Source organism: Apteryx rowi, unplaced genomic scaffold (assembly GCF_003343035.1).
Source record: "Apteryx rowi isolate R43461 unplaced genomic scaffold, aptRow1 scaffold_1039, whole genome shotgun sequence".
NCBI classification, from domain to species: domain Eukaryota; kingdom Metazoa; phylum Chordata; class Aves; order Apterygiformes; family Apterygidae; genus Apteryx; species Apteryx rowi.
The window spans coordinates 140,245-153,459 of record NW_020447241.1 but is presented as its reverse complement, the minus strand read 5'-3'; the positions used below and the strand labels follow the sequence as shown (position 1 = coordinate 153,459).

Below are 13,215 nucleotides of genomic sequence, written 5' to 3'. Positions count from 1 at the left end.
CCGTCCTCCCCGCGGCGGCGGCGGTAGCGGCCGGCCCCTGCAGCACCCGGGAAAGCGCGGCCAGCAACATCTTGCGCATGGAGCGGGGAGGGGCGGCAGTGCCTCACGCCGACCCGTCCTCGATTCTCCTTCAACCGCTACCCAGCCCAGCCCCGCCCCGCCCCGCCCGTGACGGCCGCCGCCGCCGCCGCCTGCGCGCCTCCTCAGCCAACCGAAACTCTCCCCGAAGTGACGGCGCAGGCAACGCCCCCAGCGCTGGGCCGACAGGCGCCTTTCCCTAAGTCTCTCCTCCGCAGCGCGCATGCGCGCCCGCGTCCAGCGCGAGGCGGGCGGCCGTGGCGGCGGCGTTACGCAGGGGCCCGCACGGACCGTTAACGGCGGGGGAGGAGGGAGGCTGCCGGGGCGGGGTAGCGGCCACGGGCAAGCGCACGGGGGCCGTCCCTGATAGCAATGCCGTGATCAGATCACGCGTGTGAGGTAACCGGCAGGGTCACGCACACGGTTCAGCCCTGCCCCTAGTGTTGGCAGGCATCCGGGCCCGCCCCGGCGGAGCTGCCTGGCGAGGCCCGTGGCCCGGAGTGTTTTCCTCAGAGCCGCTCTCCTGGCGTCTCCCCGGCGCCGGGCGGCACACTGCACACTACGGCCCCTGCCGCTGGGAAACCCCAAACCACCTCGCTTGTTTTCAGTCATGTTTTCTAGCAGAACGTGAGAGTTGGGCCAGGGAACAGGTGGTGCAGGCCTTTGCAAGCTGCAGGTTGGTGAAGGAGTCGAGGTGCTGCAAGATCCTGCAGTGCAGGAGTTCATTAGCTGTGTATTAAGGGTGAAAAAGTTTTTTTTTTCCCAAAAAAGCATGAGTCTAGCTAGCATACCTGGATTAATATTAAAATGTGTTGGTCTTTTTCTGATGCAAAAAGGAATTTTTTGTGCTTGCCACCTCTGCCCCAGCTCTCACTTTTCTCAGGTCTAGTTACTCATTACCTGTGTGGCCTCTCCAGCACAGGCTGGGGTCTGCTACGCAAGTTTGAATATTTCATGTTATATTTGGGCTTTCTGAGAATCTTCTGACAGATTTTTGATATGCATAAAGTGGCTAATGTGTTTCAACAGTTCCTTTTAATTTCACTGGCATCTCTGCCCTGGGAAATGCATAACAAAATTAAAATAAGATTTAACCTAGTGTTGAAGAGTCTTCTCACTGTATCAATACCTCAGATCTCCTGATCTCCCCAGCTGACTTCCCCACCCACTTCCAGGCTCACGTTGAGGTTACACTTTCAATTGTAGTAATCAGTGCCCAAACCAGGTTTAGCACTCACCACCTCATCCTGTCCCCACATTTTCTGGCCACTTGCTCCCACTCCTGCTCTGCTTGCTTGAGCTGTCCTGGCATTAGCATCTGCACAGCCCTGTAGCTGAACAGGAAGTTGATCCAGGCAAAAAGTAACCCCCCCAAAAAACAGAAAGGCAATGAAGTTCACTTATTTGCATCACAAATGCTTGTGCCTGCTCAGTCTTGAGCATTGCATAGAGCTCAGCACGCTTGGGACACAGAGGTGAATGCTTAAGGCATAACCTCAAAGTACACCCTCAGCCTTCCTCAGACAGGGCAGAAAGTTGGCCTCTATTTCCAAAACGGCTGCAACTGGATTCCTATAGCACTGTTCACATCCTTCCTTGGCTTCCCAACTGTTTTATTACACAGTGCACTCTAGTGGCCAATGTGATTTCTTCCACATCCTCTCCTTAATGTAAAGTACTGGGCAGGGAAGAGTTTTGGTGTCCTCGGTAGACAGATTTTATGAAAATGCCTAACACTTTATGCATTTGGCTGGTTGTTGATTAGAAAAGCAAACCCAGGTTTGGTAGCAGTTTGGTAGAGTACTGAAAATTAGTGCACTTTCTTAGTGTGCTAATGATGAGTGACCGCACAGAGCATCTGCAGTAGGTGCTCAGCATATTGCTGAGCTGCTGCCCTGTGCACTACTGATGTACACTGTGCCTTGGCACAGGCCAAAATATATAAAAGAAGCAGTATAAAATTACCACTTTTCACATCTAGGGAATGAAACTATTTAAAAGTATCTGAAAATTATTTCTCTTTTGCTATCACAAAACCAGCTGTGAGTGGACAGCTAGTGCTGTTTTTAGTTCTTTTTCAGTTTATCACTATGGATAAAACAGTTCTTGCTAAAACACCAGTGAAGGCAAGCTTATGCAGAAGTTGTAGAATCATTTTTGGCACACAACTTTGTCGCAGGACAACCAACTATCTTTACAGTCACCAACTGTGTGGGTTTTGTGTGGCACAAGGGAGGGGAGGAGTGGAAGAAGGAGATTTACTGCAGGACTCCACAACTTGTTTCAAAGATCAAAATTTACTGCACAAGTTACAACAGTGCAAAGCAACAATTCTTATTAACAGAAACTTAGTTCAACTAGAATACTTATTTTCTAATTACTCTAAAAGTTGTGCTAACAGTAACTACTCAGTAAACAGACAGAGCTAGCTAATTTATACTAACTGTAACTACCCAAACAAATGAACCAGGCAACCAATTCTGATTGATCTTACCCACACATTACCTCAGCAGCCAACATACACTCAATCTCAGGGAAGTAACTGCAGGAGAGCATCCCAAGGGGCTCCACAAGCCAGCAGACCCACTGTCATCCATGAAGAGCCCCAGACAGCCTCCGGGGCCAACCTATTTATACCCTTCAGGGGAAGGTGGAGTTGCTAGGTCAGTTGCAGTTCTCTTCATGCAGTTGCAGTCCCTAGCTTTAGTCTGCTGCAGGGTTCAACTCTCCTCCATCCTTGTTATGCCCATCACGCCCACAGTCATAGGGTGGGGGGTGGCCGAACACCCCCAATGGCAGGCTAGCTGCCTTGAGCACTCTTCAGCACTGAAGAAAGGAGTTTGAGTGACTGCAAATGACTGCTTTACTCTTGCAGTGGTGGTCCCGAGAAGAGATCCCATAGCTGGGGTAAGAAGGAGTTAATTCCAGTCCACAATGATTAACACTGCCCCAGCAGTGAAAGCAGGTGTTATCTCTCAAGATCCTGACAAGGAGGAGATAATTCCAGACCACAACAATTAACAGTGTTCCAGCAGTGAGAGCAGGCTTTGTTTCTAAAGGTTGTGGTGCCCAAGCAGGCCTTATCTCAAAGTCTCTTTTGGAGTGTGAGGTACAGGAATGCAGACTGCTTGTAACTGGCACAAGATGGGGGGAAGCTGGGAGCATCCCCCCACAGACTTGTAGGCAGTTTGAATTTTGCAGCTCAGCTCCTACATTGCTAAGCAGCCTTAACTGTGGTTCATGAAACAGCAGCTGCAGCTGGCCTGTAAGAGAACAAAAAAGCAAGATGAAAAGTTGAAAGGTTGCTTCAGAAGGCATTTTCCCTGAAGTAGCTTTAGTCTGTGCCATGTCCTGGCTTGGAAAGCAAGTATGGACTTGTCAGAGAGGTTGTTTTGCAGACAGGGGTACCTTTGCAGCTAAAGAAAGCACTATCCCGGAGGTCTGTATGGGGCTTTCCCCAGAGCTGCCAAGACTGACCCTAGAGGTCCCAGGACCCTTCCAAATTGCATAGCCATCTTTGTCTGGAAATTTGCAACCTGCATTTCCATTAATCTATATTGTACAAGTTTGGCATGGCTGGGTAATTCTGATAGGAATAATTCCAGTTAAAAATACCGCTGGGAGGTAGAATAGGAGGCCAGCCAGTCCTGGAGAGATTACTGATAGCTTCTTGCAAACAGAGTCCCCCTGTTATATTGATACCACTGATGAAATACAAATATTTACAGTTTCCTCGTAGCATACTCAGGTTTATAGTGAGGCCAAATGCCACCTGAGATGGGATTACTCCTGCTGTCTACACAAGGCAGGACTTCCTTGGCAGCCTGAGTCATCCTTAACCTGCAGGGGAGAGATTCAGGAAACGGGTAGGGGGAGATGGACGCTTTGAGGCAATCCTCACAGTGACTGTGCTCCTGCTGGCTGGTGACGTAGCCTCCTGACACTCACCCCTCACAGTAGGTATTACATTTTGGGAGAGATGCACAACAGCTGCTTTTGGTACTAGCAACAGCTTAGTTTGCAGAAGAACCCATCCCTAAAAAAAGCCCAAAGGGGTCAAAATCCCCAGCAGCAAGAGCAGTGTCTCTCTTCCTTTCCTGACACCCTTCCTGTGGAGAGGAAGCAATGACTGCCTAGAGAAAGGAGTGCATCTGAACCTGGTGCTATGTACCTATGGATGAATCGTCCTGCCACTCGCCACCTCTCTCTTTTGTGCTTTGGGCCTTGTTGAGCTTCCCCCTATATTGTCTTCTCCACACTGAGAGCAAAATTCTCTGCTCTCTCGCTCTCTTTTTGTGGCTCCCAATGCTGTTTTTTCCCCCTCTTTGTTATCTTCAACAAACTGTTCCTTCTTCTGTCTTCTCTATTGCACTAACTCTACGTAATATCCCCACCCCTCTTACCATCTCCTATGTACCCAGCTTTTATTCTTATGAATCCATATTTCTGTATCACCTCTCATTTGGAAAGCTGACCTCTTGTCACAGCTGGCGGGGGGGATAGACCAGTGTAGACTGGGCAGTATAGGTAGTCTGCACTGGAAGGGAAGGAGAGAGTGTCAGATTTTCCTGCAATACGTGACAGAACAAGGATTCACAACCTTATTCTCTAGCTTTATCATTCCATAGACGAGGTTCATCCGCCTTAGCTCAAGAGAGTAAAGTGTACTGGCACCTGCATGCAGGTTGCAAGGCTTGTAGTAGACTTACGTGCCACTTCCTCAACAAACAACACTATGGTACAGCCTGAAGGAAGGAACAGTTTCAAGAGATCTTTGAACAATTGTTAACTATGACACTGTTCTGCTCCAAAAAAAAATAATACACAGTTATTGAAAAGAAATGCAACCAGGCTTATTCCAGGTTTAGTGTAATCTATCCATTCCTTCTCTACCTGAAAGGAAAAAAGGAATAGTTTTTATAATTATGTAGAGTAACATGTTATAAGCACTTCTGACATTCACAGAAAACAGTTATTTTTGATGGGAAAAGGATTCATTTTTGTCCTTCCTGGAAAAATAATAAAGCTACAGCATCTACATCATCTCAGTGACTTTTTAATTTTCATTCCATTTTATTAATATTCATATGTTTTCTCCATTTAAAACTCTTAAAACATACTGAAATAATTAAGTCCCCCCACAGAAAGCTAATGCAGAAAGCTAATTCTTGAATGAGGTAAGCAATGAAAAGGAAAACATACTGAAGTCATAAGCAGAGAATTTATTCAATGAAAGATGATTATGTAATATTTCATAATGGAGCAATAACACCTTGCCATGTGTGACTTTAGTATTACTGCATCAAGGGCGTGTTGTGCGACAGTAGGCCAAAACTTATTGTTTCCTATCAGTCTGGGTGGAATCCTGAAACGTTACCATATTCCGGCTTGCAGCTGCTGTTACAAATGCCTGCTGTTGAGTTAAAGGTGGAGGGGAGCATCCAGCATGTGAATCTGTAAATCTGGGACTTACTTCAGCTCACCTGGTATCTAGACATGGATGAAAGTAACCCCTGGTTCACCTCCTGAGTCACAAGTTTGCTGCCTGATTTTTTGGCAGCTGAACCTCATTCTCCTTCCAATGCTGCCATAGATCTAACTTGTGAAAGGCAGCTGCATGGGGGATTGATCTGTGGCTGCTTTGACAACTGCTGCAGAATGGCTTGCGTTCCAGCTGCTTCGGACTAGTTTCCTCTACAGAGGCATCCACACTGCAGAGCACCTGCCTAGCTCTCCTGTGTGGTACCTTATGTTGCCATAAGGCATAAAATGTTATTGTGGTGCCATCAAGCATAATAATAGGTGCCCCTTAAAACATAGTAATTATACTTTGAGTTTATTTATTCAAATTGCTTAAATAAACTGAGGCTGTGTTGCAGCCCATCTGAGTGGTATTTTTATGACTTTGTGCTGTGTGTGCTCAGTGGCCTGGCTTGTGGTGTGTGGGAGTATGTGTGGTTACAGGGTGAGCTGGCTTCATTTTGGAGGACTAGTGGGAGGGAAGGTGGCACAGACTTATCCAGACTGCCTACAGGGAATAGTCCCCAGGACTGCACCCTGGCCTTGTTGCAGATGGAAGTGCTCAGTGGGTGCCTGGGGACCAGGGCTGAAGAATTACGTTAACAGATTAAATTGTCAGACAGAATAGATATAGCCTTAGTTCATTTTCCATCTTTAAAATCCAAACCTCCAGCCTTCAATCCATGTGCATCCTCCAGTTCTCAGTATACTACGTTCTGTTCAAAATTGCTCAGCAAGAACTACCCTTTTTCTGCTATTTCTCCTCCTTTTGAGTTTTCACTTGTCGCTCCCACCATTTTTCTCCCTATTCTGCCCTATCTCATTTAATTCTCTTGTCCGACATTTCTTTTCTTTCTCACTATTTCTCTTTGCCTTCTCTCTGCTCCACATTGCTCTTCTATGTCTCTCACATGAAAATGTGTTTCTCTATTTTGCTGTTTTGACCCCCACCTCTTCTGACTAATTCCCATTCTGCCCTACAAGCTCTGATAGTCCCTGCTTTACACAGCAGCACTGCTCCCAACTCACTTTTAATACTGAGGCATGTGCAAGCTACACTGATGGGGTAATTAGAACAATTAATTGCATTGTCAAAACCTTCAGATGAATTGCTTCCTTTGGAGTTTGTTGGAGTGTGGGACAGAAGGCCTTTTCTAGGATCTTCCAGATGTTTTGTGACAGAAAAATGGATTGAGAAAGTATGATTTGTGTCTGCCATTCTCATTGCTTTCCTGCATTGTTATTTGGAAAACACTGAAGGAGCAAGATGCTAATGAAGTTATAATGTAATTTTTCATGTTTGGATTCTTTATCTTTTATTGGTGTTCCTCTCCATGCTTCCCATTATTTTATGTATTCTTTTTAATCCCAGGAGTATCAGTGTTACAAGAGACAGTAAAAGACAACCCTTCTCCCAGTGGAGGAGCATTAAGAATTACAAGTGTCAAAGAAGTACTGCTGTGGAACAGGCTGTATTCGTTTACCTAGTAAACTCCTAGGGGAAAAGAGGTGTCATTTTACTGTCATGGGTAAGCCCAAGTACTGTGGAATTAATTGAATGTAACACTGATAGGCTTGAAAATAATCTTTGGGAAGAAAAGAAAATAGGCATATTTTCTCTTGTTGCTGAATGTTTCTGATACCAAGTGTGAAGTGTTACATCCGGGATTCAGTTCAGTCATTCTGCATTTTGAGATCATAGATGTTTTTCAGATATATACAAAGATATAGCTTTACTCAAAATAAATTTTTAAGACTTCTTGTCTGCAAAGCTCAAGTAAATGTTCTGAAAACACATTTTGTGAAACCTCTGTTTACATTAGAAAGCTTTTTAAAACGAACCGCTGTTTGTACCTTATGCTTTTTACACAGATAACCTTATTCTACTATGTTCCATTTTGCAACATCTTATGGATAATATTCTTATTTATACAGCCCTGTATAATGTAGTCTTTTTCACAGCTGCATAATATTTTTGGATCATACTCAGTTGTGACCGACTATGACTGCAGATTCTTGTCTGCAGAATTGTTACCAACCCAGCTGTTCCCTACTTTCCTTTTTCTTAAATGAGTTCTCTCTGCTTCCAGGTAGAAACTACTGATTTACAGCCTGTCTTTCAGACCACTTTTGCAATTTTACAAAATAACTCTGAGTTCTAATCCTTTTCTCTGAAATGCTCACAGTCCCTCTCAATTTGATGTCTTTCAAAATTAAATTGGACATTCTTTATTTCCTTATCCCTGCTAATAATATGGAAATTGAATAGTACTTGCACAAGGAAAGACTTTGTCAGAACCCTATTTCCAGCAGAATCATGGCTAACTATTTACTAAATATGGGTTTTTAGAGGGTTCTGACCTAAAATGAAATAGCTAAGGGCAAAAACAAGGGTGTAATCTGTACCACAAGAGGTCATTCTTCTGCTCTACTTAGCCTTGGCGAGCACCTTAGATGAAGTATCATGCCTAGTTTTGAGTTAAGTATAAATATATGCTTTGAATAAAGATATGATCCCACTGGAGAAAACCCAGATGAGAATAGTGCAAATGATCAATGGCCTAGAAAATAGGACCTACAAAGAAATGTTAAGAAATGGGTATTGCATAAGGTGAAGGAAAATTTTAGATAGAGTTGATTAACAGTTGTTAATGTGAAGAAAATTATACAGAAGAAAAACACAAATTGTTCTCCACGTCCAGGGTGAACAGGACAAGAACTGAGGTCCAAAATCAGCAACAATTGAGATTAAGATGGTTATTTAGCGTATACAACCTAATGAAAGGGATGGTGAGGAACTGGGCCTGGGCGTCTTGTCCCTGGATGTTTCTGAGAACAGGTTAGGCAAATGTTGGTCAGGAATGCTGACAATAGCAATATGGATTAGATACTGTAATATTTCTTCCAGATTTATTATCTATAGTTCAGGATATGAAAAACAGTTTTGTTAACTAAGCTGCAGTCCTCTGAAATCTTAGGTACTTTCCACCTCACTGGGGTGTTTGTATGGTAGCCTACGCATTTGATTAAAGCAACGTGATATGCTTAAGATGAAGATTAAGATCAAGAGAAAAAATGAGGACTATGTAGAAGTGCCATAAGGTGGCACTGTAGCATAGGGGATTGAAAAGCCCTCTACACTTTCTGATGCATCCAGTAGCTAACAAAAAGCTATTGAGTATCACAACAGTGACTCAACCCGTTTTAGCAGTAAGATGTTGGAGGTTGCTTAGTTACTTGAGAAAGTAATATTAGGGTAATACTAAGGGAACAAACCGAAAATAAACTACTTACATTAGAAAGGGTGTGACTGCTTGGTATTACTTCCCCAGTTGTATCTGTGCTGTTTATTTCCCTTCCCTGAGCACAGAATGACAGTGTTTTAGTACCAAATCTGCTGCCAATGCCCACAGTTCCCAATCCTCTGTTGTCCCTTGGGGGAAGGAGTTCCCAGTTTAGATTTGTTCTCCAGTATTTTTGGTGTTTATCTGGTTGTAATGAAACTCTCAAATTTGAGCAGAGTCAAATTTATACTAATCCCTCCTACCCCCTCCAGAAACCACAACTGTGCTGATTACAAAGCTTTTTGAACCTCTGCAAAATCCCTGATACTTCTATGGTATGCAGGAAAGGTCCCATATCACAAAACACCCGAGGGATGTCTCATGATCATCCATTACCAGACTTGTATGACCTGAAGACCCTTTGTGCTAAGCCTTGTTTTCCCTGACAGCTCATAGTGGATTCTGATTCATCATTTGCTTGCTCAAATTTTATGATGGTACAATGTCTCTTGTTTTAGCATGTGTGCATCTGGCTCCATGTGGAGAAAACTGGCAAATAATTATATGAGAAAATGTTAGGCTTATGAAATCAGATCAAACAGCAGAATTAAAAATGCTCTTTAATTTGGCTTCTTGCGCTTTGGTATTAAAATACAGTCTTGTCAATTTGTGGAAGATGTAAGAATAAAACTCATCTCTCTAATCTAGCAGTTCAGAAATTGTCTTTTTTGCAACCACGATTAAAGGCATTCAGAATTGTGTCTGATTGTGCGATTAAGACTGCACTAAATGCATATAAATGGATGGGGAGTGGGGAGTGAATTAAGTAGAAATACAGACTGCTGCTTTTCAGGGAGAGGAGGAATTTCTGCTTGACTTTTCTTGAGGATGGTTGAAAAGCATTTAAATGCAAGTATTCTTTAAGGGAGCTTTGCTATTTGTCACCAAACTGCTGAATCTCTTCAGGTAACCTTCATGTGACTTCTTTCGAGAGTGGAACCAAGCATGTATTGTAAGTTTGTACCTAGGTTTTGAAATTAAAACCTTGTTAGAGCTGAATTCAGTATCACCTAAAAATGAACATTACAAGGAAATAGCTGCACAGCTTTTTCTAAATGCTATTTTCTTAGTAACATTAAATTGGTAACATTAAACTATGTACAATTTTGGCCTAAAAACTAAGAATATTTTCACTGCATTATTGGTTTACATTGGATTTAAAAATTTTGCTTGGTTTACTATCAAACATCATAGAGCAGCCAGTCAAGTCCTGGTCAACTGCAGGTGGCCAAATGCAGAGGTAGCTCAAGGCTTTGCAGCAGTCTGGGCGAGACTGAGTTATCTAAGCAAAATTTGGAGCTGGGTCTTGGGCCCCGGGGCAGAAAGGGGAGGAGATAGACACCCGGCCAGGAGGGGAGCTGGAGGAGCTGGGTCCTGAGGCCGGTGTGGAAATGGACAGCGCAGACGGACACAGTGATCTGCTGGAGCAGCCCCGCTGCCCCACACACTTTGCTGCCAGCAGCAGCATCCAATACGACTTTTCAGTGCCCTGCTCCAGCCAAAATAAGCAGCAGGGCCATGACCATTAGGTTGCCTCTGGCAGGCAGCTGTCCTAAGCAAAGCCCAGCTTTGCCCATGCTCGGAGCTAGCCCTGCACCAAGGTAGCTTATCATTCTCGCTGTGGGACTCCCCGAGGTGTTTCACTTGCCTGCAAGCCCTACCAGTCTCTGCCTGAGGAGTCAAGGGTGCAGCAAACAGCCCCGTTTGCAACAGTATTTTCTAAAGAGTCGTTCACTGTAAAGCCACAGCGAAGGGAGGACGAGGTGACTGCCTCTTCAGAAAGTGGCTGGTGGAGGCTAGGAAGGGTTGCTTGTGCATCCACACCATCTTGATGAGAACATTTACCATACTGTTTTTCACATTATGGCTCTGCTCCAGACTCAGTCAAAATCAATGAAAAGCCTCCTATTGATTGCCGTATGCTTTCAATCAACCCTACTGTGTATTAGCTTTCACATATATAAGTATGTGTGTATTTGCAGTCACACATAGGAGTCAATAATACTTTGACAGACAAGTCAGTAAAAGATTTTAAGAGTATGTGAAGTTCCTATATTGAAAGTTTGGAAAGCACAATAAACTTCAGCTGTACTAAAATGATGAAAAAACACAAAGAAGAATTCATATTTGAATACAAGCAAACTGTTTTAAAGTGTTTGTTAATCCTACAATGTCTGCCAAATAAGGCAGTATGTATTTATTTTTGTCTGACTAACTTCAACTGCTTTAGTCACAGATACTTTATATAACAATTATTCCTCGGATCTTTTTATCATATGATACCGTGTCCCTTTGCTCTGCTTTTTCCTCAAGCATCGGTCTCCTATTTCATATGGTGAGCAGTGTTCTCCCAGAGCCTTCGCCAGCTAGACTCCAGTATTCTCCTTCTGGTGCCATATAGCGCTGCTGAGGGCAAATTTTCTTTCCCATTAGAAACCTCAATAGTCACTCATTTGTTTTAAATTAGATTTGCTGGAACATTTCCCTTTTTTTGCAGGTGGCTATTTTTTTCCTCAAACAAAAATAATGCTCCAAGTGAGTCAATTGTTTTGATTTACATATTATCCAAATAAAACAAACTTGCCAAATTCTGCTAGCCCATTTATCTGAAGCAAGCATATTTTGTTGAGGAAAGGAACAGGGCAAGTTGGATGGAGTGGGTACAGGCAAGGAAAATTCTTGGGTTATATTTTTCTACAGCAGGTTGACAGTAATTTTCAGTAAGGCTCATAGGAATTTATTTTGTTCTCCTGTGAACTGGGTTCATTTTTTTTTTACATTAATTTTTCATCAATTTTACAGTGAGAGTAGGCGAGCAGACTGAGAATTTGGTTAAGTAAGTTTCCAATAAGACTCTGCAAGACTGAAATGAAAGTTTTTAAGATTTTCAGGGTGGCTGGATATATCTTGCTTGAGTCTGATATGTATTTTTATATATATTTTTTTTCTGGAATTGAACTCCTAAAAACATTCTGAACTAGTTCTAATTGCGATATATAGTCTGCTATTCAGATATTCAGCTCAATCAATACTTTGAAAGAATCTGAAGATTTATGTTGGAAAAAATGAGTAAGCCCATTTCAGAATATTTTATGACTGCACATCAATTTCCAGTACTAAAGTTCATTCTGAGAGAGTTTTAATAGGGAAAACTTGATGATGGCAATCTGTGAGGAATAGGCAGCAATGAAACCAGGAGATAAACAATACTACAATATTATTTTTACCTAATTTTCCCTCGGGTAGACTGTTGAAATGGAGAAAGATGAGACTACAGTACAAACTTGGGGTCATGACAGTACGACCACTGACCATTTGAAAAGCTAATAGTGTAAGACAGACAAATAGGATTTGCGATAGGACATTTCTTGATGGCTGGAAAAGTGTTTGAGATCAGTGATCCAGCTGGCTGAACCACACGGACGTAAGTGCTGTAGATTTCCAGTGTGGATTTTTTTATAGCTCTTCTAGGAGAAGTTTAGCTCAAAGAGCAGATCAGAAAACAGAAGCAAAGGAAATCAGAGCCAGTGCAAATTTTCCTGTTATCTTCCCAAACTTTTGGACCATGACCAAAGGGTTAGCTGAAGAGCTCACTTGTTGGTCCTGCAGATGTGTTTGCATATTTGTACAGCAGAGGAAAGGCCAGAGGTGGAAATATGAAATGGTGGTGCTTCAGAGTCTTACATTCAACTGATTTTCATTCTGTTTTGTTTTAATTGGGCAGTAATTTTATTAATTAGTTTCTAGTTGCTATATCCTTCAGGGGCAGTCCCAAATCCATATATTGACCCTGATTCTGCACTTGGCCTATGCATAACTGAAATATTTATAAAATCTCATGTAGTCTGATAGTTCCTTATTAGTTATACATTAAAGGACATTCAAGAGCATAATTTATTCCAGGAAGGGAATGGAATAAATAACTCAACAGTTTGCCTCTGGATCGACTTTTCCTGGACAGTAGGTAGGAATAACTTATTCATTTCTCCCAAAGTGTCTAGTTTTGATTCAGCCATGCCTCTGTTGGAGACTTGAGCATGGCTGCAAAAGACATGCTGTTAGGAAGACCAGAATATTTTTTAGAGAACAGAATGCCTTGGGTCAGACTAAACATTTGGCACTAAAGGTGCAGTCCTGTCCTTATAACTATAATTAATTTTCTTGTTAATTTGCTAGAATTAATGTGAGCCCACAATGACACTCAAATGAGCATTTGAGATTATTACTGTGGCGTTTCCTGTTAGAGGCGCTATGCTTTTCTTGAAAGCTGGGG

The 13,215-nt window shown here is 42.9% G+C and overlaps 1 protein-coding gene across 1 annotated transcript in view; it reads right to left on the bottom strand.

Annotated features, from left to right (window-relative positions):
* PDHA1 (pyruvate dehydrogenase E1 alpha 1 subunit) overlaps window positions 1-161 on the bottom strand; it is a 17,892-nt gene extending 17,731 nt beyond the window's left edge. Inside the window, exon 1 of the mRNA XM_026067143.1 lies at window positions 1-161. Coding sequence (XP_025922928.1) covers window positions 1-79 — 79 coding nt within the window. The 5' untranslated portion in view covers window positions 80-161.
* Window positions 162-13,215: the final 13,054 nt, after the last annotated feature.